The sequence below is a fragment of the Phaseolus vulgaris genome, chromosome 2, assembly GCF_000499845.2.
Source record: "Phaseolus vulgaris cultivar G19833 chromosome 2, P. vulgaris v2.0, whole genome shotgun sequence".
Lineage (NCBI taxonomy): Eukaryota > Viridiplantae > Streptophyta > Magnoliopsida > Fabales > Fabaceae > Phaseolus > Phaseolus vulgaris.
Genome location: NC_023758.2, coordinates 48,457,197 through 48,484,852, shown reverse-complemented (window position 1 = coordinate 48,484,852; position 27,656 = coordinate 48,457,197). Strand labels below are relative to the sequence as shown.

Below are 27,656 nucleotides of genomic sequence, written 5' to 3'. Positions count from 1 at the left end.
TGCCTCCCAATACCCACCAACACTAGACACCTTAATTCATTCAAACATAGTGTAAGCGAAATTGCTTCCTGCACCCCACTTGTTGCATTCTGAAGGGAATTTCAAATCTTTTTCCGTTGCTGCAATCTAGTTTTATATTGAAAAATATACTTTGATAATCCTTATAAATTATACAATTTTCGATTTAATGAGTTTAGAAATAAATATAAAAAATAAAAAATAAATTTAAAATTAAAAGATATAAATAAAATAATACTATTGAAAGTTGTTTTATAAAAAATATAAGTATTATCCTTTTATATTTTAATTACAGTTATAAAACTGTCCTTGCCACCTCACCATTCTTGCCACATCATCAACAGTGGGCACGTTACAGATGCTAGGCCCAATCTCTACCTCGAAACTACGTCGTTTAGGTGAAAGAATCTCTCATCTGTTATCTCCCTCTCATGGCATCTTGCTGCTTCTTGCCCTAGCCGTGTTCTACCGTACTTCATCTTTCATCTATCTTTTTCCTCATCTTCTGGTAATGGATACACGGCAGTTATTCTTTTTTCCTCCATTCTCAGTCTCCACCCATTATTTTCTGTTGCAGCAACTATTCCTCTTAGCTCAAATTTGAGTTTTTTTTTTACGACTTCACGATTTTTTAATTTTGTGTTTGCAATCTGTTTCCTCTACAAAGCCCGAATCTTTTGTTTGAATTCTGAACATTCAAGGGGTTCTAAAGGATAATTCGTTACTGGGTATCCGTTATCTAATTTATATTTTCTAAACACAAAAATAACAACCATGTCTCTGTTCCTTAAAGCTCTGCCTTTGATGACCTCCCGCACCAGACCATCTTTGGTGTTTCTATGCAGAGTTTCCAACAGAGTTCCATTGCCACTTTCAAGAACCAGAACAGTGTTTTCCGTTTCTGCCTCCACAACCCCTTCAACACAACCACTTCCTTCTGCTCCGGAAATACTCACTTCCAATGCTAAAGCCCCTTTGGCCCTCACTGAATCCCTTGAGTGGATCAACAGGACTGCATTTTGTGGTGAATTGTCTTCAAATGATGTGGGAAAAAGGGTCCAGCTTTGTGGGTGGGTTGCCCTTCACAGGGTCCATGGTGGCCTCACATTTCTTAATCTCAGAGATCAAACTGGAATTGTTCAGGTACTTGCCTGTTGTAAGTAGTTGTTTTTCTTAATCAAGTTTTCTTTTGAGTTTTATTGGCACCTGAATGTTTACTTAGCCTCATTCACTTGGAAAAGTTTTTGTATTACCAATGCTACTTTTGTGATTTTCTGTTATGCATTTACTACTTTACTGTTGTTTGTAAATGTACTTGGTGTTTATTTTAAATAAGCTTTGAATTTCAGGTTACAACCCTTCCAGATGAATTTCCAGATGCCCATTCCGCTATCAATGACCTGAGGCTTGAGTACGTGGTTGCAATTGACGGTGTTGTCAGGTCTAGGCCAAACGAGTCAATCAACAAGAAGATGATAACAGGTTCCATCGAGGTATATATCATTAATAAGGGTAATTTCACTTTGGTATTGAATCGACAAGAATTTGTTTCTTGAAGGTTTTGTTTTATACATCAAAGCCCTTTATATATTAACTTATTTATTTTCTCCAGCACTTGTTATTCTGTGAATAAATGCTTGTACTCAAGTGATTGGTTTCTGGACTCTAAGTCTAAAGATCTGTTTTTTTGTTTTTGTTTGGAACGTTCTATTTATTTATATCAACCATTCTTTTTTATATGTGTATCAGGTTGCTGCAAGTAGAGTTCAAGTGCTAAATTCTGTAAATTCAAAGTTACCATTCTTGGTTACTACGGCAGATGATGCAAAAGACTCTCTTAAAGAAGAAATCCGTTTGAGGTACTAGCTGCAAGTTACATGATACTCACAATTGCTTATTTGTATTTATTTACCTTTCTTGAAGAGTTTTTTAATGATTATATCCAAATCTTATTATTTTACCTGTCAATCTGATGGAAAATAACTTTTATTCTTTAATTTTGTCAAGTCACCTGGTTGGTGCATTTTACTTTTATGGAATTTTAGGTCTTCAATGAATATTGCTATTAGTTTTATGGTCTATATTTGCATGCTAGAAAGTCATTTATTTAGTTATCAAATATTTGATTTATCTTTAGCTTTTGTAGAAATGAGAGAATTTTGTGGTTGACCTATCCAAGTTTCTTTCGTTATACCTATTCATATTGTTTCATCTATATGGGAGATCTATTGCTTATAAATCCTTTTGCAGGTACCGATGCCTTGACCTGAGGCGGCAACAAATGAATTTCAACATATTGCTGCGGCATAAAGTGGTTAAACTCATTCGAAGATATTTAGAAGATGTTCATGGTTTTGTGGAGGTACTATCCTATGAATTCATCACTAAGTTATTTTCTCTCTTCATTGTGTAATTGTATTTCTCGCCCTCCACTGTTCTCTGGGGTTTGGTGTTTGATATCCTGTGTTGGTCTTACCTTTTTTGGTCACAAGATAGATTGAAACTCCAATACTGTCAAGATCCACTCCTGAAGGTGCCCGGGATTACTTAGTTCCATCAAGAATCCAGGTGTTTATATCTTTTCAACTCATGCATGATATTATTAGTTTCAGTTTTTGTTTCTCAAGATTATGATAATGAAATTTATTCAATATATTTCAAACCATTAATTTGTATGTAATATATTAAATTAGTTGGGTTTCTCCTGGGCAGGAATAAGGGTGTTCAGTCTGGACAATCTAGCATTAGATTTCTCTAAAAAATTGGTAGTCCAGTTTGGAACTTAAAAATATTGGTCCTGTCCTGTCAGTACACGGAGGCAGTTTCAATTTAGCTTCTGGTGGACCAAATCCACCCGCCTGCAACTCTTATCCTAGTCATGCACCTCTCCTCTCATTGTCATGAAGCAATGCTGGTGGCATCACTTGATAGTGATACCATGACTGCGAGTCACTTTCCTTGTTTGCCAAGAGATGACATTATAGGAATGTGCAGATGTGCTCTTGCAGTCTTGCTGGCTTTGCTATGTGTTTTTTGCTGTCTGAATGCAAACAGGAAAACACTCAGTTCTAAGAATTCCTTCCCCTTCATAATATCTGATAATTTTTTTATGTTTTTCACTATTTTTTTTTAAATTTCATATATCTATATTTTATTTTATTGGAGTAGCATCTTTGATGAGCAAAACATTGCCAAGAGTAATTGGAAAATCAATACAGGTCCTTTTATCTATTTTTGGTGAGCCACTTGATATTGTTTTGTTGATTGACTATCACATGAATTGTGAAGCCAGGAACATTCTATGCCTTGCCACAAAGTCCTCAGCTATTTAAGCAAATGCTAATGGTAGCTGGTTTTGATAAATATTATCAGGTTGCAAGGTAATATTTTCTTCTCGTGTTTGGCTACTTTTATGAGAATATGTTATTGTCCCACATGTAGTTCTTTTTCACCATAAAAATAAGCATTTGTTTAAAGTGACTATCGTAAATTAAGAATATATAATGCTTGTTTCTGTAAGCAATACCAGATGTAAAATTGAAGCAACTATCATGCAAGTGACTTTTCTGTTTGGATAAAATGCAATTTATGTTTTCAGATGTTTTCGTGATGAAGATTTAAGAGCTGATAGACAACCTGAGTTCACACAGCTAGATATGGAAATGGCCTTTACTCCTTTCGAGGATATGTTGACGCTTAATGAAGAATTGATTAGAAAGGTTAGGTTGTACTATTTGTAATGAGACCTCTGTGACAATGGCTTATAAAATGCATTTTATTCATTAAGGTATATAAGTAGAAGGGATTCCTTTACTATATCGTGATTTGAGGTGGAATTTTGGAACAAAGTAACAAGGTATATAAGTAGAAGGGATTCCTTTACTAAAGACAAATTATAGTGGAAAAACACAACTTTGTTCGTTGATCTAAAAGTCTCATTAAATAGCTTTGCTAGCGAAATGTACCTTGTTCTTCAATGCATCTCCAAACTTCAATAGGAATATTTTATCAATGACAAGTACTTCATCATTATCCATCCACTTAAGAGCTTCTTTTATTTCTCAAACTAAAATTCTGCTTTAGTGAGCCGATTTTTTAAAGCCAAACTCTATTGCAGTGGTTAAGTTGTGCCTTGATGATCAGTTGGTCATGGGTTTGAATCCAAGAGCAACCTCTTTGATTATGTAAGGATAAGGCTGTTGAATGACCCTTTCTTATACATTTGTATGGCAAGGAACCTTCTAGTACCGGGGTACGCTAGTTTTTTAAGCTAAACTTTGTCGATACAGATATTTTATGTATGTGGTTTTAGATAAAGATGGCTAAATTTTTTATCAAATTGCTAATTGGTAATTAATCGAGGATGATTTCATGGAAGAGTGTGCCAATTGGCAGATTGTTTGGAAGAATATGTGTTGTCTATTTTTAAGTTGTTCATCACCAATATTAGAATATATACTTATTACTTCCACACTATTTGATTTGAAGAAAATGAGAAAGAAACAGAGGAGAAAACGAAAAGCTCATTTGAGCTTATTTGGTTTATCATAGAAAAGTGAAAGAAAATAAATTCTAAGCGTGAGTCCTGCCTCAAAAATTTTCTTCTCTGTACCAAAGAAAACTCTGGAAGCTGTGAATATAGGAATGTTCCTAATTAAACCAGCATCTTAAAGTTAATAGTGATGTGCTGGATGACACAAATGAACTTTAAGTGGTGGAGTGTGAGTCACATAAGCTTAAGTCTTTGATTGACATTCATAATTTATTATTTAACTAACATCATAGTAACCCTTTTTGTTGGTGTACCTGATGCGATTGGAAGTCCTTTACTTTCAAAATTTGATTATATCAGTAGATATATTGATTTTTTGTTAGTTTGATATAGATGGTATGATGATCAATTTTTAAATTTAATAATTGATTTTCTGATTTTTTTTACCAACAGTAGTAAAGTTACAGGAAAAGTAGCACTGCCATTTGTCAAATTATTGTTTTCATCATTGTCTTATTTCTCTTGGAACAAACAACAAAAACGACAATTACCATTTTCTTTCTCCACTTTTTCTTGCAAGCCAAACAACATCACGAATTTCACTATTTTCTCTTTTCTTAATTCTTTTTTTTTCTTTCCATTTTCTCTCATTTGCCAATCAATGTGCTAAGTGTAAATAGGGAACATTTATTGCAGGTTTTCTTTGAAATTAAGGGGGTTGAGTTACCAAATCCTTTTCCCAGGCTTACATATGCTGAAGCAATGAGTAGATATGGTTCAGACCGGCCAGATACCAGATTTGATCTTGAGTTAAAAGATGTAATGATCTTTCTTTCACCTCCTCCATAGCACTTCTGTAGTTTCTTGTGTATGGTTGTTATTTGTTGACAATCCTCTCTTTTGTGTCTGTATTCTCTTTGATTTGATAATTGTTGTATCTTTCTGTTGTCTTGTATTGCACTAGATACCTATATTTGCTTCTTAAGGAATCTTGGTGTATGTAAATAATTTTTACGGTCCTGCAGGTATCCGACATTTTCTCAGGTTCTTCCTTCAAAGTTTTCTCTGATTCCTTAGAAAGTGGGGGAGTTATCAAAGTATTATGCGTACCTTCTGGTACAAAAAAATACTCAAATTCAGCTCTTAAGAAGGGTGATATTTACAATGAAGCACTCAAATCTGGTGCAAAGGGTTTACCCTTTCTTAAGGTCTTGGATGATGGTAAAGGATAAATTTGCTAGTAATAATTTATTTTTATGTTTTTGAGAGATATTTATTATATTCCATTTCTGTGTTGTAAACCTTTGATTTTAGGGAACATGGAGGGAATTTCTGCTTTAGTATCAAGTATGGATCCTACAATTAGAGAGAATTTATTAAGGCGATGCTCTGCAGGACCAAGTGACCTCATTCTATTTGCAGTGGGTCATCATGCCTCTGTAAATAAAACTTTAGACCGTCTAAGAGTTTATGTAGCCCATGACCTAGGTTTGATTGACCATGTAAGTCAGTGGTTGTTTTTTAGAGAAAAAAGGAGCTCTTTCTCAGCTATTTCTTTTTCTAATATTATTTTGTTTGAGTTTTTAGGGCAGGCATTCAATTTTGTGGATAACTGATTTTCCAATGTTCGAGTGGAATGATCCAGAGCAGAGGCTCGAGGTCTGTTCTTTTAATATCAACTGACAGTGTATTTTCCAATATCATTAATGTCTATTTCTGAAATTGTATGATTGTTCTTTGTCAATATAATTCTTTGATGATCCTCTCTCTTTGAAATTATGTCAATGTGTGTGAATTGGCAATTTTCTTCTCATCAAGCCCTGAATATAATTCAATTCTTCTGTTTGGAAGGTTTTCGAAATAGTATTAGTTAGTGCACTTAGGCAACAATATGTTTCATGAATCACATGATAAAATGTGCAATAGGTAATCATGATGGGTATTAGTGTGAAGGAAGTTGTACTCAATTAATATTAGCCTAGGAAATAATCTCCTAAAGTCTATCAAATGATCTGAGTCTTTATGTATGGATGACATGTCGAACATATGTACTGCATTTCAATTGAATAATGAAACATTCCCATTCAGATCTTTCTCTAAATCTTCCCTCCAGATTCAACAGGAGGGCCTGTGCTTGGTGCTTGATATTCTGATATTGGCAAATATGATATGTCCTAGGAAAGTGTTTGGGGTACAATACATCATTTCTGTTTTTTGTTATTATTCTTAATTATGGTTTAATGCAGGCTCTTCACCATCCTTTCACTGCACCGAATCCTGAAGACATGAATGACCTTGCATCCGCTCGTGCTTTGGCTTATGACATGGTCTACAATGGCGTGGAGGTAATTCAGATTCATTTCTGTACTTTCCTCTCTCTATAAGCTGTGATGGTGATGATTTGACCAGTGAAATCTGTATTAGTTACAGAATTAGTTTGTGCCTATTTTTTGTCAGATTGGAGGGGGAAGTCTAAGAATTTACAAACGTGATATACAACAAAAGGTTTTGGAGACAATTGGCATCTCAATGGAGCAGGTTAGTGGATCGGTAGTCTGAAATAATAACCACGAATCCATTATTGGGCTTAGTTATCTTCATTTATTTTGTATCTTTTTATATTTGTAAAATGTTTCAATGTTGCCTAAATTTTTTGAAATGGCTATACTAATGGAAATAAAAACTGAATGGCTATAGGGTAGGGAAATACCAGCGTATTAAGGTTTTACAATGCAATGCTAGATGGTCATTAGTAAGAGTGTAAATGAGTTTGGTTATTGTAATTTCTTTCAGGCTGAAGCAAAGTTTGGTTATCTTCTTGAAGCACTTGACATGGGGGCTCCACCACATGGTATGCTGATTCCTAACGTTCTAAAACAGTTTATAGCCCAAATCCTCCTTTTTTTCCTGTGAGAAACTGTTTGATATCTGGCTAGAGTAGGATCATTGTTCTGTGTCTAACCATTCATCTATGAAAAGGCAATTTTCCTTTAGCTTTTTTGAAGTAATGGTTAATAATAGCAGTGAAACAAACATGCATGGGCTGTCATGAAATGCAACTGTACAAGGGTCTGGTTTAGATTTAGTAGAGTTGACCATATAAAGAATTATTTTAAAAAAATGGTTCATGTTTGGGAATAATTTTAAAAGCAAGTTTAGAAGAATCAGTTGTTTGGATTGCGTAGGATTTGGAAAAAAAGGGGGTTCCACTTGCATGATTACAGGTTTACACATGTGATGGTTATGTGGTTAAAATTTGATCATTGTGGTTTTTTTAATGCATTGTATGAAGCATTGGGTCAAAAGCACTGATTGCTTCTTGTTCATAAAATGAATAATTGTATATTTGATTAATAATTGTTGTGTAGGAGGCATAGCCTATGGATTAGACAGATTGGTTATGCTGTTGGTGGGTGCTAATTCCATCAGAGATGTCATTGCTTTTCCAAAAACAACCACTGCACAGTGTGCCTTAACCAGATCACCTTCTGAGGTGGATCCTCAGCAGCTCAAAGATCTCTCAATTAAAACATAAACTTTTCTTCTATTTCACTGCACACCCATTTTTGTATTGGTGTAAGGAATTATGTTTATCAAGGAAGAGGAGATTTAATTAAAGCCAAACAAATTAAGAGATGGATCATCAGAATTAAAATTGGAAATGGTTATTATTTTCTACTGCAATTGCTTTTTCTGAAGAGTGCAGAGGAATGGGCCTGAGAAACTATCTTTAGTTAAAGCTCATCACAATGTAACTACACTAACAAGAGAAATTCTAGGAGCATATTCTATTTTTGAAACATTCTATTAAACAAGTTCTCTCATTAGTTGAAATTTACTAACAAAACAATTTTGTTAGCCTGTCTTTTTCAATGATTTCTCCTATAATTCTGTTTCAAGGATTTTTAGCCACTAACACACTGTGGGGACTTGAGCACCATAGAATGCTAAAACTCCCACCAAACCCTGTATGAATGGGGCAAATTTTGTAACAAATGCTCAATTCTTAATCTAATCACTGATGTTGCTGTCAGAATTATGTCACTGTATGATATTTGCTGAAAGTATTAGGTGTAATAAATTATTTGATTTGATATTTAAGTCTTAAAGTTATCTTATTGGCTACTTTTTATATTGAATTTTCTATGTTTGACTAATTCCTTTAGTTGTTTTTTTTCTTCATGTTTAGTATTTTTCAAGATTGATAATAATAATGCATTGAAAAAAAAATGATTCAGTATTCATATAAATTTACACTGGAATATTGGCAAGTAATATTTCTTTATTTATTTAGAATACAGTGATTATATCTTTATCTTTGCCATAATTATTTTGAAAGTTATACTTAAATAATTTAAGTAGATTATTAGCTTCAGATTTTTATACTGACAGATAAAGCTCTGTTTCCCTTATAATCACATTTGAAAATATTTTCTCATTTGAAGTATTGTTTCAATGTTTATTCACATACATATAGAAGTTTTAAAAAATTGATAAGAAAACATTAGGTTCAATTGTTGGATCTGCAAGCTCAGAACCAAATAAATATGCCACCAAAAACACAACAAGAACTACATGTCACAAAAAAAAAACAAGTAGTACAACACTGAATCTAAAATGAAGTACTGCATAGATTTTATTTAGTATTATTAATAAAAAAATGTATTTTCTTTTAAACAGAACAATTAAACAAACTTAAGACAATTTACATACAGATAAACTTATTTATCCAACAACAATAATAATAATTAATGAATTAGTTAGCATGAATTATGATTTGTTATTTGATGGATGATGAACCGTCCAATATATTGTATAATTTATTTATTGGATAAAATATTGTATTTGGATGCAACTTGGCAGAAGGTACATAAATATTTTTTTTTTTATTTTACAAAAACAAATTGTTTTGGAAAGAAAATATAATATATTTTAAATTGATGAGTTGGACATCTATCTACAAAAGAGAGGTTAATGAATGAGTTAGATGATCTTTCATGAAAGAGTCATAGGGTGATTTAATTTTTTAATATATAGTCGTAATAAATCATAAATGGACCAATAAGTTATTTTTGGCTTATTTATTATAAATTTAGAATTTTATTGAAATGAAGGTGTGTTTGGTCAATAAAGGTGTGTTTGGTCAAGGATGGTGCTTCCTTGGGCCCTCCCAATTCTATTGCATGTCTTCTTACAAAACTACTTTTCTTCAAATAAAAGATTCTCCATTTTGTCCGGGCTTTGAGGCCCAACAAATGTTGCATTACTTGTAATATATATTTTCTGATTATTTAACTATAGTTATTGGATTGTATTGGTGAGTGGATTGCCATTCATTATGTCTTCTAGACTCAATGCAATAAATAAAAAATGAAAAAAAATATATTGGTTGAATAAATACTAAATAAATAAAATATAGACTATTTTTGTTAATTTATTTAGATCAGTGAAAAGTGGGTGAAATAAATTCCAAAAACTATTTATATTTATTAGTAACATATGTTTTTGAAACTTTTTATTAAATATTTTTTTATGTAGAATTATTTATTAAATAATTTTTTATAAAATTTGACCTTAAAATATTTAATAATTTAATTTGCAAATTAAATATAGTGGAATTTCAGAAATTTGATTTGTTGTAGAAATTATTTACATTACATAATGCTTGATACATTATCTTCTTATTTGAAGATGTGCATAATTCATTCTGCCTATAGAGATCATAGATTATATCTAACGACATATGTCACCTCTTCAAAATAATAATTAGAAGAAAAATCAAGTTAATTTATTTTGGTGAGACAAGTAATCAATTTTAGGTTTTGTAGCTCATAATTTATTTATTTTAATTAAACATGTTTAGACGATATTATTTTTAAAAACGCCTCTGGAAGATAAAAGTAAGAAAAAAATAAAATAAAATTCTCCACAAATTAAAATAATTTCATGCATAAGTTAACTTGTAAAAAAAATTTACATAATTTTTTAATTTTTTAATTTATACAAGCTAATATTAATTTATGAAGAAACTCATATGTAGATGTACCTTTGTGCAAGAGTGAGGTGCCACACAATTAATTTTGTATGATAGATTTGGGTTTATTCCAGATCAAGATAATCGATTACACATATTAGAGCAAAGTGTTATTGAGCAATGGCACCTTAATACGAACACCCATTAATTTCTCAGGCTTCAGACAATTAAGCTTAATGATACAGTTTTAGTCTGATTACCTTAATAAGATAAACCAGCATACTCACTAATACAGCTATCAATTTTTGCATAATAATAACAGATGTGATTAGCATATTCATTAATTCTAAGAGGTAGACACCAACACAACTATGTCATTTTCATCTCAAATAAGGTCCACATAATGGCCACAATTTTCAATGATCCCTCTTCTCCATAGTATGTACTAATTATTAAGATCAAGTTAGTGGATTTGCAACTTTGTTCCATGATGGTGAACAGGCAAATTTTCATTCTAGATATAATTTCATGAAAATCAACAAATTTGTCTGATCAGTGTAAAACTTCTGATATAATAGTTGTCGATAGAAAACGAATTTATCTTTAAATTTTAAGTTGTTTTCTAATTAGTAGTGATATAATAGATAGTCGAAATTTTCTTAAATTGTATGACCTATTTGCTTTGTAAATGTTAATTATATTTATTATATTTTTTTTTAATAAAAAAAAACTATAAAACTGGTATGCAAAACATAGTGCTTTAGGAATATTGAAGGCAGTGTATGGCCTATAAAGTGCCCTATTTCCTCCTACCCCAAAAGCAAAAACTGAATCATTAGGTTCATAAAAGACTACACGAGTTATGCCAAAATTATAGAAAGACACATCAAGAAAGAAAGGGCTATGCCAGAAAGCATCATAAGAATATGAAATGATAATTAACAAAATAAAGTCAATGCAGAGGCTTTGCTACCAAGTCATGAGTTCATTTGAACCTTGTGTTCCTACTTTTCTTCTTAAATAATTAAACGGATTATTGTTTATTGTAAACATTGCTTAGTTCTGGATGCAACGCCAATTATTTGATTTGATGGGTTGTATTAGATTAAGTTTATGAAAACAATGTGTCATCTATATAAATGAATGGTTGAGAGTATTAAGAAATTCCCTTTTGCACTTTATAAAAGTGCTTTATAAAAAAGTACATGCAGGTCTGTTACTGCATGAGTATGTGCAAGACTTACTGCAATGTTTCTTATCAATTTTGGTTGAGATAAGCTTATTCCTAAGCTAAGTCCAGCAAAATATTATGTTGAAGAAAGAAAAGTTGAAACCTTACTTGAATAAATATATGAATTGCAAATTGTTGAATCTGCTGTTGTTTGAAAGATGGTATACCCATATGGTATGAAATCTGATAGATGCCACAATTTTTTATTACATGCTCCATTGCATAAGAGCATCTAATAACGTAGCTTCAGATTACAAAAGTCCACGATATTTATCCTTTGCTCATCAAAAAACAAAAGTCCAAGGTAGATGACTGAATTAAATGTTTTTTCTGTGTTTTAGTTGTTTTGGAAAATCTTTGTAATTTCATATTTACTAACACCACACACAAAGATATTAGAGATACTAAAACCTTACCACTAAAAAAAATTATTAAATAAAAATTAATTTTAGAAAACAAAATAAATAGTTACTATTTTATAAATTAAAAAAATTATTATATCTAAATTAGTTTCTATTATTAATAAAAATTTATAAAATAATTTTTAAATTGATATATAATCCTTAGTTATCAAGATTTTAGTTTACTATTTTATATTATAAATTAATCTAATATAAATTAATTTAAAATCTAAATATTAATAACAAAAACCTATGTAACTAATAATAAAAATTACTTTAAATATTAATAATTTTATAATATTTTAGTCTCTAAATTAATATCTAATTTAGTTAATAAAGTGATTAATTATTTTTATCTTTAAATATGATTGTTATTTTATTGATTTTTTAGTGTTAAAAACGTTATTTAACACCTTACAATAGCTAGTAAATCTCAATACTTCAACAACTTCTACAAAACTCTATTACTAAGGAAATATTAATCTAAGAGCATGTTTGTTTAATTCTTTTACAAATATACCCGAAATTTTTTTTTTTTATAAATTAAAACTACTCTGTACGTAATAAATTGATTTTAACATAGGGAGATGCTTTTTTCTTTTTCTTCTTCTCATAAATTCTTATAAATTTGTTGTTCAAACTAGTGTTACAAATCCATTAGCCAAAAGATTTTAGGAAGTATAGAGATTTAATGTTTGATTCGTATTTGAGAAGTACACTTCTTAAGAGAAAAAGAGAAAAGCCAGTATTTGGAAACGAAAAATCTATTTCACCTAATTTTTAAACTAGTTCATGTTTAAAATTGATTTAAAGAAATTATGGAAATAAAATTTGTGGCCAATGTTTGTTCTAAATTAGTTGACGAGCATGTCTGGCTATGGATCACAACTTTTGAAGATGTCATGGCTTTGCATGCCTTGGTGGTTGGAGTAGTCTTTGTCCTAATGAAAGAGATTATGACAAGGACTCTCTATTATCATTTTGTTATTATCAACTAATTACATATAAAAAGAACAACGTAGAAGCAAAACAAAGGAGAAATTATCCAAATAGAATATGAAGAATTTGGGGCCATTGGGTTGACACGTGTGCATGCATTGTTATATTTGTATAGTTTTTTAAGCAAAGGTTGATAAGAACGAGGGTTTGGAAGACACGTGGTGTGACAAAAGTGTACAGTATTTATACATGAAAATTGTAGACGACAGAGCAACAACCATATCAGTGTGTAATTTCCCTGTTGGGCTAAGGGGGAGAGAGAACACTGTGTGATGGTCACCTAATTAATTACTGGTTTTGCTTCTGAAGTTCTGGTTTGGATAAGAACCCTAAAAGCAAAGCTTCATCACGAGTAATTTCATGTGTTAGGAAACTACTTTGTTGTGTTGTGTTGTGTTACCATAGGACTGTAGCTAATTAATGAAAGTACCATCTCTCTGTCTCCATCTCTAGGTCTCTCTGGTTAGGTCATTATTATATCACTTCAAATTCCTAATACTTTTCTATTTTGAGGTCTATGATATATATATATATATATATATATATATATAACACTTTATATATAACATTTTTTTTTGTCATATTTACTATGTTGTCTGTTGTATTTTTCATTTTTATTTTACAAGAAGAATTGCATGGTATGTATTATAAAATATTTGTATAATAAAAACAAATGAAAATATAAATTTGGTCCGTCTGAATGCAAAACTAATATTGTTAAGAAGTAGACTTTATGTTTAACTCAACTCCATAAAATCGGCTCTTGAGGTGAGGTTTGCATCTATGTCCTAATCTCTAGTCGATGTGAGATCTCCAACACACTCTCTTCACGTCGAGATTATTAACTCGTGCGTAGAAATATATGTTATAGATAATCCGATAGTGACCCTATAACGAATGATTTGATAAGTCCAACAAATACTTGTTAAGATAAACACAAAGATACTAATATAGGAATTTAAAAACATTTTGCCCAATACAACTATACTTCTTTTTCCTTAATCTTATTTGTTTATTTATTTACGATAATAATACATAATTAATGATGATAAGTGACTTAATATTGTTGGATAGATGATGTGACAAAAAGCGTAAGTTGTTGAATGAAGGTGAAGAAACATGAATACTGTGTTTTACATATGAACGATTTCATGAAATTTTTATTGAACATATCCCTCAAGCTCTGGCCCCTTCTAGTTTGTGCAAAGTCTACACAAAAAACATAACCTGAATTCAAGTTATGATTATATATATTCCCAAGTCTGAATTGTAGAAAAGTGCTAATTAACATCATTGGTTTAAAGACAAAATGTTCTCCTTTTTACTGGTGCAGAAAAGAAAGAGAGAGAAGAAACAGTGAACTACGTAAAACAATACAATAAATAGAAATAAAAATAGAATGTGATGGGAGATAAAGTGTATGTGTGACAATAATAGAACAGAAAGGAATTGTTGTGATTAAGAGACTTGGAAACAAACTTATTAGAAAAGTTTCGCTTCTATTTTTATTAAAATAAATTGAAAATAATGTAGAGAAGAGTCATAAATTTACTTTTATAATTTTAACAACTTTAATTTCAGCGATGATAAGGTGAACTAAATGATATGATAAGGTAAACAAATTACAGAGCCCTAATATCTTTTTACTTTTTATCAGTATAAAAAAATTGTAAATATGAAAGTATTTCGGGTATTTCAAAGCGTCTACAAAATCTAAATTGTATACTAGCATTGATATAGGGCTTCACAAACCCTAATATCATCCCATAAACCATTTTTAGAAAAACATAAATTGTTGAATAATTATATATTGCATGCTAACGTGTGCCTAAATTTCAAAGAAACGTGATGAAGATTAACTTGAACGAACTGTGCCAAATTTAGTGGAAATAGTTGGGTAGTGATAAAGCTTGATGAAAAAGTCATAATGTGTAACAAGATTCTCATAACTTAATTTGAAAGAAGTTTCATCAATTTGCAAAGAAGATAAGTGGATGTAATTAAAGAAGCAAAACGAGTGGGATCAATAGGGAAGTGAAAGCTTCATGTCGAAAGCTATTGTACTTAGGCGACTAAAACTCATAGTTTGAAATAGAAAAAGCAACAAAAGTTTTTTGATGAGCATAGAAAAAGCAACATAATACATGGACCATTATCTAATTGGTATATTGTGTCTGTCACTTCCACTTTATGAAATCGTACGTGGCAGACAAATTTCAAAAAGTCTGAAAACGAAAATTTACGTGGCACCAAAATTGCATCACACGCTAAGTTGAATAAACTAGTGGATTAGCTTCAACTAAATCAGAAAAAGTGCCATTTTTATTTCATAATAACAGGGGATCACTATGAAAGCTTCTACTTGAACTAAAGTGATCTTATTTATTTATTTATTGATAAAAAAATAAAAAATAAAAACAAAATATACACAGAGGTTTCTTTCCCTAATTTAATTATTGAGTAATGAAACGCACTAATGCTAAACATGCATTGTCACGTAAACATAATGCATGCCCCACATATTACATGTCCACGCACTTTTCAAATGGAAAACCCTAATGTGGGTTCCTCAGGGACTTTTACGCCACATATATGCATAACTGCATGGCCTACCAATGCCAAGTTCGAGGCTATATATAGCACCATTCCTTGCACTTTTTATCCACAAACATTTCTAAACCAATCCTCTCTCTCCTACAAAGCACTAAAGAGCCATTTTGATCACTGCATTTTCCATATGGAAAACCTCTTTTTCAACTGTTTCATTGGATACTGTCTTCTTCATTCCCTCTTGCTTGTGCATGGCAAACAATTGTCATGCAATGAAACACCCTACCCCCGTCTCTGCAAACATTACGTTGACACTACCATGGATGCTTCATCCTCTTCCTTCCATGACATGACCCTTAAGGTCAGCCTGAACCAAGCCATGGAGGTTTATAAACTTGTCTCAAACATGGACTTGAATAATTTCAAAGACAAAAGATCCAAGTCCGCTTGGGAAGATTGTTTGGAGCTCTATGAGGACACACTTTATCAGCTCAAACGCTCACTGAACTCCAACAATCTAAATGACAGGTTGACTTGGCAAAGTGCTTCCATTGCCAATCACCAAACATGCCAAAATGGTTTCACTGAGTTCAACCTTCCCTCTCACCTAAACCACTTCCCCTCCATGTTAACCAACTTCTCCAAACTTCTTAGCAATTCCTTGTCCCTTAGCAAGGCTATGAGTTTGGCATCATTGTCTTCGACTAAACAAAATGGTGGGCGAAGGTTGCTTTCCGATGGCTTCCCCTCTTGGATGTCACATTCAGACAGAAAGCTTCTTCAGGAAACAGCATCAAAAGCTGATGTTGTGGTGGCGCAGGATGGGAGTGGGAACTATAAGACCATCTCAGAGGGTGTGGCTGCAGCTTCTAAGCTCAGTGGGAAAGGGCGTGTTGTGGTGCATGTCAAAGCTGGTGTTTACAAAGAGAGTATCGATATCAAGAGGACTGTGAAGAACTTGATGATCATCGGAGATGGGATGGGTGCTACTATTGTTACTGGTAGTAATAACGCTCAAGATGGTTCCACTACCTTTCGCTCTGCTACTTTTGGTAAGTTCATTCTCTATCATAATCTAACACTAAAAAAAATCATTAATATCTAATTAACTATTAAGATTTTAATCAATATAGCAACTAGTTAAACATGCATTCATATCTGTTTATATATATCTTTAAAAAACTTGTGTATTCTTATAAAACCCATGCATGTGTCTAGAACTAGATATAAACAAACCTAAATGAAAATTTTCCATCCTTGTCATCAACCAAGCTAAAAAATGAAACGATAGCATGTGAATGATTTATAGTATTAAAAAGTATCTACTCATGATCATTTGATCATGTTTAGTTTTTCTCTATTTTGATAAAATATAATAGCTGATAAAAACTGTAAAAATAATAGTTTAAATTTCTTTTCACTCTTCTGAAAATTAAACCCTATATCACAGGGCCCCGTTGGGACAGGGACATGAGTAGTACTCATTTCTGTACAACTTGGTGTTACGGACGATCATAATCAAAACTTCAAGTCATTTTCCTATGAAAAAAAAAATCATTTTTCAAACACTGAAAGTAACCATAACAAACTCTAATATTATTATAATTTCAAAAGTGACATAAACAAAAATATTTTCACTTTACACTTGGTGAAAATATCTCTCCATGACAAAGACAAACAACAATAAAAGACTTATTTATTTATTTTGCATCTATAACTTTTCCACGTACTCACTAGTTGAAACCGTTGATTATTGTTACAGCGGTTTCTGGAGATAACTTCATTGCTCGGGACATCACCTTCGAGAACACCGCCGGACCGCAGAAGCACCAAGCGGTGGCTCTCCGTTCCGGTGCCGACCACTCTGTGTTTTACCGGTGCAGCTTTAAGGGGTACCAAGACACCTTATACGTCTACGCCAACCGGCAATTCTACCGTGACTGTGACATCTACGGAACCGTAGACTTCATTTTCGGGGACGCCGTGTCGGTGTTACAAAACTGCAACATATACGTGAGGAAACCGATGAGCAACCAGCAGAACTCGGTGACAGCACAAGGAAGAACCGACCCTAACGAGAACACAGGCATCATCATCCATAACTGTGTCATCACTGCAGCTGGGGACCTGAAAGCGGTGCAGGGCTCTTTCAGAACCTATCTTGGTCGTCCATGGCAGAAGTATTCAAGGACTGTGGTTATGAAGAGTGCCCTTGATGGCTTGATTAACCCTGCAGGTTCACCACTTTTTTCATACTATATAACTGCATCTATATTTTATAATAAAAAGGCTTGTGTTGTTTTATCTCAAGTAAAAATCAACTTACACAACTCTATTTTATAAATGGTTAGTCCAATCATTTAAGATAAACGTTATTTAACTTTATTTTCACTTTAATATAAGATAGAAAAATCTAAACAAGATAGACATGAGATTTCCCGTGTCCTTTATTATTATGTTATTATTTTTGCTTGTCTTTGATAGTGAAGTTGGAAACTTCATCTTCTACGATGATAGAGAAAAACATAAGGTTAAAGTGTGACTCCTTGTCTTTGTTCATCGTGCAAGTACAACTGCTAGAAGGAAAAATACTAGTGAGAGATAATTTTTTAACAATAAAAATACATGAAGATAAATTTTAAGTGAAAAGAAAGTATTATAATTATTTTTTGAATTAAAAAATTGTAGTTATAAAATAATTTTAGGTGGTGAGAAAAGATGTATAAGTAATATAAGTATACATTGAAAAAAGAGAGAAAAATAACAAGTTTTTAAAATATATAATATGTAAAATTATTCATAGACGTAGAAGGATAATAATCAGCTAGAAGAGCCTAAGTGCCCTTTGGTGGTGTATGGGGATAGAAAGAAAAAGAAAAAGTAGATATAAATGAGTGATATGATTGAAAAGAATAGAGATAGAAATAATTAAAATAAAAGAAAAACTCAGCTTACCGACTTTTATCCCATTTAAGGGATATAATTATTATTTTCTTGACAACGTTTACATTTTGAACCTGTTTAATGTCATGAAATTATTATTTTAATATTTAAATATTTTTTTTTAAATGTATAATTTTTGTGATTAAAATAAAAATAAAGATTTGTGAAACTAACATGCTACTAATTTGAATAGCTTTCTACTATATTTTTTACCTAGAAAATAGACATAAATAACATAAGAGTGAAAGTGGAGTATTTACCTAGAAGTGGTTGTTTCTTCAGGTTGGTCTGAGTGGAGTGGAAACTTTGCTCTGAGCACTCTGTATTACGGTGAATATGCGAACACCGGAGCAGGAGCCAGCACCGGAGGAAGGGTGAAATGGGGAGGTTTTCGTGTGATGTCGAGTTCTGATGCGGTGAAGTTCACCGTGGGAGAATTCTTGGCCGGTGGGTCGTGGATTCCGGGGAGTGGCGTGCCCTTCGATGCAGGGTTATGAAAAAAGAAGACTTAAAGCGATGTGTGTGTTGTGGGGAGGACTTGGCTTGTGTTGTTTCCAGAATGGGACATAACAAGTTCCTTAAAGAAAGGGAAACTAAATTGTCATGTGGTTTATTGTGTCTTGATATTTTTCTTGTACAAAGGGTACAAAAAATGGTGTACTTCAATTTGTGGGTTTCGTCTTTCCCATGTCTTTAGGACACTCTGTTCCTTTTGTCGACAAAACCTGGAAGGAAGCATCATCCATCCATCATAGTACTTGATCGATAGATAGATAGATACCAATATTCTGTACTTTTTTTTTCTGACTGTATATGTGAATAATTGTTGTAAAATTGCACCTTCTGTGTTCATTGTATAAATGTATAAAAAGTCTTTTCTTCAAGTTTTTCCATCTTATACCACTGTAATTTAATATTTTTTTATAAAAAAATAATAAATAAATATGAATCATTTAAATAATTATTTAATCTTACACAAAATATAAGAAATAGAAAATAGGATTTCATTTCTCAATATATCCTAAATTTCTAACAAAAACTACCTACAAATCCTTATCTAAAAAATAATAAAAGAGAATCATCTTTAATAACAACAAAAATAAAAATTCTTTTCAGTCCTCTTTAAAAAAATACAACTCTTTAACATAGTACAAACACAACAAAAACAAAAAAAAATACAAAATCTTTGCTCAACACAAATATTCCTCCAAAAAATTATATTATTATAATGCATTTTTATATATATATTTATATAATACATTATTTTTCTTCAGCTCCATTACTTTTATTTCTTTATTTCTCCCGATTATATCATTATTTGTTTGGTCGTAAAAAAACGTTTATGTAGGAAACATACAAAAATGTTTTTTTCTCTCTTCACTAAGCAAGGTTTCAGTCATTAAAAGTCATTCTAAATGTATACTTTCAAAACAAAAGTCATTTGTGTGAAATAACACCCTTGATAATTACATGTGCGAAATAACACCATTGATAATTACATGTGTGAAATAACACCACTGATAATTACAATCCCTGCAACAGGACCCACACTCCAGTGGCGAGAAATTTGGGCTTGAAATTGAAAATTAAAAAAATCTAAACCCAAATGGAGAAAAGTAAACTATAAAAAGAAAATACTGCTAGGCAAATTATAATTGAATTTATGTTAATTTGAGGTTAGGTGGAAGATTTTGGAGGGTGTAATTAATGTTTCATCTGAAACTAAAAGAAATGTGTGTGTGTGTGATAAAAGGCATAGTGCATGAAATTAAAGAATTACTAGACTATTATAAGCACAAAGCATGGAAGATTAAATGAAACCTAAATGTAGTATAAATGTCGTTTTCTAATTAAGATGGTAATTAATTAAGGAAACTAGTTCACATGGAAAGTTAAACACAATTAGGTTGTGGTCCTTTGGTGATGTTAACATTCTAATTATGGATTGTGATATATCAAATAGAATTACAGAATAACCAATCTGAAAATACAAGTCATGCTAAGTCTAGTCATCTTCTTCAACAAGTTGTAATTAGCATATTCTTTTGTGCAAAATTATGATTATAATCGTGCAAAAGCAAAAGAAAATGAAGTGTGATAAGATGTTTAATTAGGACTTCAAAGCCTTCTGGATCACTGGTCCACCATCATTTCTAATAGCTGTATTTTGGTAGCTTTATTTTAATAAACTACTAGGATAAAAAATTTCCACTTCTTATGATGTTGAACCAAACCAGGGAGAATGATTGGAGGAAAAATAAAAACAGATTAAAATACTTAAACTTAAAAATAAAACTGTAGGTAAATATTGATTTTCTTTTATTTTTTATTGCCAAAGAATAAATGAATAAATCAGTTTTATTTTATTATTTTGTAACACTTATATATATATATATATAAATTAAACAATCACAAATTAAAACATTTGATCTGATTTTTCAAAACAAAAGTGCAGTGTATAAATTAATTTAAACTATTTTATATTTTACTTACATAAATATTTATGAAAAAAAAATAGTTGTTAGTAAGTTCAAATAATTAGTGTTTGTTCGTACAGCAACATAATAACTTTTACTGTTCTAATTTGATTGACTAATAACAAAATTAGGATGACTTTTATCTCAAATTTTCCCAAAGAGACAACATTATAAATAATCCCCACCAATGAATCGTGATAAATCAAGATTAAAAAAATTCAGTGTGTGACAAATTATAACTAATAGTGTCTTAATTAATATTAAATCCAACTCTCATTTATTTATTATAAAGAAAAGTTTATGTCGTGGAAATGTAGTGGGCTCAAAGCTTACAAAGGGCTCAAGCCCATACATTAAATAAAAGCTGTACTTATAATATATATATATATAAAATGTGGAACCTGTCATAAAATCAATTTACATCACAACATGAAAGGTAACAATGGATAATGACCTTGTCCACAGATACATGATAAATAATTTATAGAAAAACATGTGTACAAGGCATTTTTGCTATAAAACCTTAAAATATCCTGCTTGATAAAAATTGATAATTAAAAATCTTATAACTAATTAGATATTAATTTAAAAATTAATTAAAAAAATAGTTTAAAAAATATTTTTAATTTAATTACTATTTTTTTTTCTAAAATTAGTTTTTATTTAATGATTTTCTTGTAGTGATAAAATATGCACTCAAAAAGTAAAATAGAGAGAATATGGAAAGTGTTTAATTGAGAGGGTTAAGAGAGTAAAATTTATCACAATATATTACAATTACAAAATATTAAATAAAATCTTATTAATTAGCAAGTACTTATTATTATCTTAAATTTTATAATTTATTGTCATTGTCCAACACTAACAGTTAGGACCTACATGATTAACAGAATTCAATTTCATAAATTAAATTAATATTTTATAATTAAAAATATTATTGTGATTAACAAGAGCCTCATAAGACTTGATATACAGAAATCTCTTGAGCCAATAATAGTGTGTGAAACAAAGTTGGATAGTAGGGCCCAACTGTCTCTACCAACCGATCAGAGGGTTGATAAACAACATCTCATTACTCTTATTGTCAACTTAATACTACAAATTGCAATCATTCCACTAATCTTCTAATTAACACCATTTATTCATTTACCAATATTTTATTATAAGTCAGCAAGAATCTCAACCAAAAACTAAAAGACATTTTTGTTTTTCAAAGAAAATTCTTGGTTGCAAAAGCAAAGAAAATGTTGTTGCTGGGGAAAAAGAAAAAAAAACGAGGAGAAATGGACACAGAAACAGGTACATGTTGTTCTGCTGTTACTGATACAAACATACTTGGTAGTGAATAGAAGTACGAGAAAGGTATCAAGTTTCAAAACATGCACCGCGAATAAAGGAACCTTGTCACTATAATTGTAAAGATGTATGTATCGTGATGTGTATCCACAAGGGGTGAAGAAGAAGGTCTTTGTTTGTTGGTGAAATTTGGATTAATGGAAAGTTCCGCGAACTTTACTTTTCCTATTCGTATTGGGTTGTGGATCCTTTAACTTGTATACGACTGATTCGGTAAAACTAGTTAGCGTTTGGTTTGGTTGGTCTTTTATCCGACGATTTTGCGTGTCAAGTTAAGAGTTGGATTCTATGTGTTCTTGTAAAAGGGTTGAACCACATTAAAGTGATTCCCATTTATTTATCATTTATTGCTGATAAAAAAAATTTCAAATCTGTTTTCAAGCTTTTCATATTATAATTTTATTTTGCCCTTTAATTTAAAAACGTTGGACATGTATATTTACAGTATTTTTTTTTGCTAGATTTTGATATTTATCTTGAGTAGTCGGCAGGAGTTAAATTAAGCGTTATTTTAAAAATTATTGAGAGAAGAATGGTCATATCACTATTATTGGATTATGCCTTATCTTAGTCCTCAAATAATTTTAGAGAATGATAAAACATGTATATGTGACAACTCTATACATATATCTAAGATAGCATGTAAAACATTTTAATAAATCTTTGACATTCATTCTTTGATTGATGTTTTTCATCAATAGCATTATAATTTCACATTTGTCTACTTACCAGTCTTATTATTTGTAACTTTTGAGTTTATAAGTTCTGCATATATCTTTTCTCAAATTTTCATACTTTTGTTATTCAAATACTTCCTTGTGTTGAAGTTGTCAACTCGTACGTGAGAGTACACATTATAGGTGATCTGATAACAGGTGGCTTGATAAGGCAACAAACACTCACTACGATAAATTCGAAATGGTTCTGATACTATATTAAAAAATAGACTTTAACTTTAACTCAACCTTATAAAAACAACTTATAAGATGAAATTTACACCCATATATATACAATGAAATGTGTCAATCTTTAGTTGATATAGGATCTTCAATGTCTTTATATGTCCTGCCAGAAGTTAAGTCATAAAAGAAAAGTTTATTTTATACCTTGAACAGTAAAAATTATATATTTAACAATTACTCGTAATAATATAATAATATTTTAAATTAAAAATAAAAAATAATAATTTCTTAAAGTGTGAAGTATATATTTTTTGGTTCACGGTGTTAATTTATCAGCACCAGTCATAATAATTTAGTTGAGAATTTCTGTATACAAATAACAATAAGTTATATAATACATTTTTTAAAGACTGATTTGGAAATTTTTTCCAAAATTTTCTATGACAATTCATGACTAAGTGAAGAGTGTTTGGAATCCACATCTTTTTTATTGTGAAATAAAAGAACATTTTATAATATAAAAATAAATGTAGACATTATTTTATAATTTATTTAGTAAGGTTAAGTTAATTTTAAAATTATTTTTTTTAAAATTCAAGATCAACTAAACATAATAAGTGAGTAAAAATAAGATTTAGACTTAAAATACATTTCTGTACAGACTCATAGTCTATATAGACTGTATCAACAAATAATAAATCAAACCACTAGTTTATGTGAATTATTCTTTAACATCGCAATAAGCTGGATTAATATTTCCTACATTATTAATAAATAATAATTAATATCATTAACAATCTTGATATATCATTAATATCATTTTTAATCCAAAACTTAAGATTGTGAATTTTGTATACTTTTTTTTTCTTATGTTACTTATCTTAATCATCTCTACTTGGCTCAAAATTTCTCAAAGCAACAGGTCGCTATAGCGCTTTCCATGTCCTTGTTCACTATTTTCCTAAGTATGTTACATTCTTCACTTATGTATTCTTCTTAATCATGAAAATAGTTGTTCAATTTTTTAAGTTCAATTGACTTCCTTGTTACACTTTATTTAGTGTTTAAGTTGACTTTTCGTTTGAAAAAGTATGAGACTATAAAAAAAATATTATATAAAAATTAATTTTAGAAAAAAAATAATTAGTTGCTATAGTGACTAAATCAAAGACCATTTTAGAGACTAACAACATTATTGATTTTTAAACTAGTTTCTATTATATTGATGAATAGTTTTTAAATTGGTATATAATTAGTTATCAAAGTTTTAACAACCAATTATTTAGATTCTAAATTTAGTCGAAAAACCTTGATAGCTAATTAGATATAATTTAAAAATAATTTATCAATAGTCTCTAATTTAGTTATTATAACAATTAATTATTTTTTGTCTTTAAAATTAATTTTTATTTAATGATTTTTTTTTAGTGGATAACATTGCTACACTTAAAAAAATTATCAGACAATCAACAGAAGAAAAAAAAAAAACAAGAGAGGAAAAGAAAAAAAAAACATAGTGCATAAGAAGAAGAAGATGGAAAACAAAACAAAACTGGGTATGGTACATTCAGATAAATTTTAACTAATCTAACAATAACAAAAACAAAAAACAAAAAACTTTCTACAAAATTTGAACAACTAAGTTTTGTATTGAATTTGTAACAATAGTCATGCATCAAAGTTGTGATGAGCCAGCTCATGATTTGTACATCCAACGTCAATGATTGGTGAATTATAATCGGTAAAAGGATATGCGTGCATATAAAGATAAAAGTGTTTAAGGTTATTTAATGTAAGAAAACCATGTTGGGAAGCATAGAAACATCAGTAATGAATGTTGTTTGTCTTACGTTATTACTTCATATAATTTGTCTTTCTAACCTAATTAACTTCTCTGTCATGCGCTGAAATCAGTCACAGATTTTGCTACAATTCATAGTTATGATAGAAAGAAATCAATACTATTATATCGTGTAATGTTCAATTTCAGGAAAATAATTTTATCTGCAAATAAAGTAGAAGAGCTGTTTAAACAGATAGGATTGTATATTTGCTGGATTCTAATTAAATATCCCAATATAATCAATCAACTTCACTGTCTAAAGAAGGTCATTTCCTTATCAATAATGCATACCAAACTTTGAAATTTTCACCCAATTTTTTTAGTTTTGTTTTTAAAAGACACATTCAAAGAAGAATACAATAAGATAAGACATTGAGTTGCAGAACTAATTCATTTAACAGTTCAAAGTAAACCACTGAGGATCTGCCCCTTAACTGAGGAAATGATGATAAGCTAAATATTGAACAAAAAAATGTAACAAGGACTGGGAATCCGAATTGAGGAAAATTCATGGAAAGATAGTGTTGGCTAGAGACAAACTAAGAGGATAAAACTGAATAAAAAGAAAACAAAAAATAGAGTGATTTTTGTATTAATATGATAATAAACTATATATATAATTTTTATTAGAAGGTGTTATTAAGTGAGTTATGAAATAAACAAATTTTGAGTTAGTAGATTTTATGAGAATAAATATTAATTGTAATGTCGAATATTAAATGGTGTTCTAGTTAAAAAAAAAAAAACCTTTGACACTCAAATTTATTAAGAACCTGAAAATAATAATGAAAAAGGAATAAAATTAAGTGAGTATTTCTTTTGGTAAATATTTATATTTATAAACTTTTGAGTTTTTATGAATTTAATTGAATAGAAAAAAAAAATATTTAGTTTCTTGTTGTGCACTCTTACACGTATTTAACTTGATTGTATTACTTAATTCAATTTCATTATCTATAATAATAGGAATATACTTTTCACCTAGGAATTTTATAAATAGACTATTTCATAAAAAAAACTCAACTTCTTTTTCCTTTATTTGAGTTTGAGTGTGAAATGTTGAATGTCATGAAGGAGACTTTTAGATAAGAAAGTTATATTTTTTTAAAGATTTTAAAATCTTGTGTCAGTGTCTTCTTCCATAAACTTTTATCATAGACATTTTGTAACTCTTTTGCATTCTCTTGTTCCCCTTCTCATTTTGTTTGTACAACATTTTCATTATTTTGTTATTGTAGCATCATGGATTGAACCCAAGGTAATATAGAAGCAGATTGTCTCCCGATTTTTTTTTTTAAAGCCATTTAATATCGTATCAAGATTGTCAATTGCAGATCGTCTCCCGATTTTTTTCTTTAAAGCCATTTAATATCGTATCAAGATTGTCAATTGTAAATAGATAATAACATTTATTACTGAGCAACACTAACAAGAAGGACATGTATATAAAATTAGAGAAAAAAGATTCTTATATATTAGAGAAGACACATTAAGTAGGTAAAATCTTTGATTAAGAATATATTTATTTCCTTAAAGTTAAAGTATTTAGTTAAGGAAAATCTACGATAAGAGAAAGGTAAAAAAAAAGACAGTTAATTTGAGAAATGCAGAAGGAAGGTGTGTTAGAAGGATAGAAAGCAATGGATATAATAATTAGGCAGTGAAGTTCTTCTCTAAGCAATTGAAATGAAAATGGAAAAGGTGGAGGATGAGAGAAGACACTAACAATACAAACTTAACCCTTAAACATCTGTCCCTTAGTAAGCGAGCAACGACATTTTTGTGTGGCAAACATGGTGCTAGCAAATCCCACTCAAACTAACCATATCGGAAAACCATCTGGAAAAAGACAAGTACCATTTCCTACTATCATTAATAGTAGGGACACAAAAGCCATATTCTTAAAACTATATTTAAATCAAACTTCAAAAATTTATCTATAGGTGCAAACCAAAAACTGATAGAGATAATCTATAAATATATGTAAAGCCAGTAAACAATTAAAATAAAATCCTCATATAAAAATTTTAAACAATTTTCTAATTGTTTTTTTATAATGTTAGTGTCTTTTAATAAAGAAATAGAAAAATATCTGGCGTTTGCCCCGTAAGGTTAATAGTTCAGTATTAAGTTTCATTAATAGTTAACGACAGTTTCTTCTTTCAAAAATATGCATCTTAATATTTTAAATTAAATTATGTAATTTTTGAAAACTTTTTTTAAATTTGTAATTAATTTTTGGATTATGTAATTCGAATTTTTTTTTTTTTTTCATATGATTAGTTTTCAAATTACATAATCCAAACTTTTGAATTATATAATCCAAAATATGATTTTTTTTAAGAAGAATAATTTCTGTTGAAGATTAATTTCTTTATATAATCCAAAATATGGAAATGAGACAAGAATAAGAAAAATATTTTTAATGTTTCGTTCGAGATGATATGGAAGGAAGAAGCAGTCATAGTCC

At 30.1% G+C, this 27,656-nt stretch overlaps 2 protein-coding genes and 1 long non-coding RNA gene across 3 annotated transcripts; 2 read left to right on the top strand and 1 right to left on the bottom strand.

The window, feature by feature from the left end:
- Window positions 1–346: 346 nt before the first annotated feature.
- On the top strand, window positions 347–8,368 carry LOC137812930 (aspartate--tRNA ligase, chloroplastic/mitochondrial-like). The gene is made up of 15 exons (XM_068615188.1): window positions 347–1,161; window positions 1,368–1,511; window positions 1,768–1,877; window positions 2,269–2,380; window positions 2,515–2,586; window positions 3,307–3,398; window positions 3,617–3,737; window positions 5,207–5,329; window positions 5,536–5,731; window positions 5,825–6,012; window positions 6,098–6,169; window positions 6,757–6,855; window positions 6,968–7,048; window positions 7,304–7,361; window positions 7,879–8,368. Exons 1-15 carry the CDS (start codon window positions 793–795, stop codon window positions 8,043–8,045), a joined length of 2,004 nt encoding a protein of 667 aa, XP_068471289.1. The 5' UTR covers window positions 347–792; the 3' UTR covers window positions 8,046–8,368.
- A 7,413-nt stretch (window positions 8,369–15,781) lies between these two features.
- LOC137812931 (pectinesterase-like) lies at window positions 15,782–19,492 on the top strand. The gene is made up of 3 exons (XM_068615189.1): window positions 15,782–16,717; window positions 17,428–17,901; window positions 18,891–19,492. Exons 1-3 carry the CDS (start codon window positions 15,853–15,855, stop codon window positions 19,103–19,105), a joined length of 1,554 nt encoding a protein of 517 aa, XP_068471290.1. The 5' UTR covers window positions 15,782–15,852; the 3' UTR covers window positions 19,106–19,492.
- LOC137812933 (uncharacterized) lies at window positions 17,241–19,087 on the bottom strand. The gene is made up of 2 exons (XR_011081303.1): window positions 18,869–19,087; window positions 17,241–17,895 (listed from the first exon to the last, which is right to left on the bottom strand). It is a non-coding gene; the product is annotated as an uncharacterized lncRNA (long non-coding RNA).
- Window positions 19,493–27,656: the final 8,164 nt, after the last annotated feature.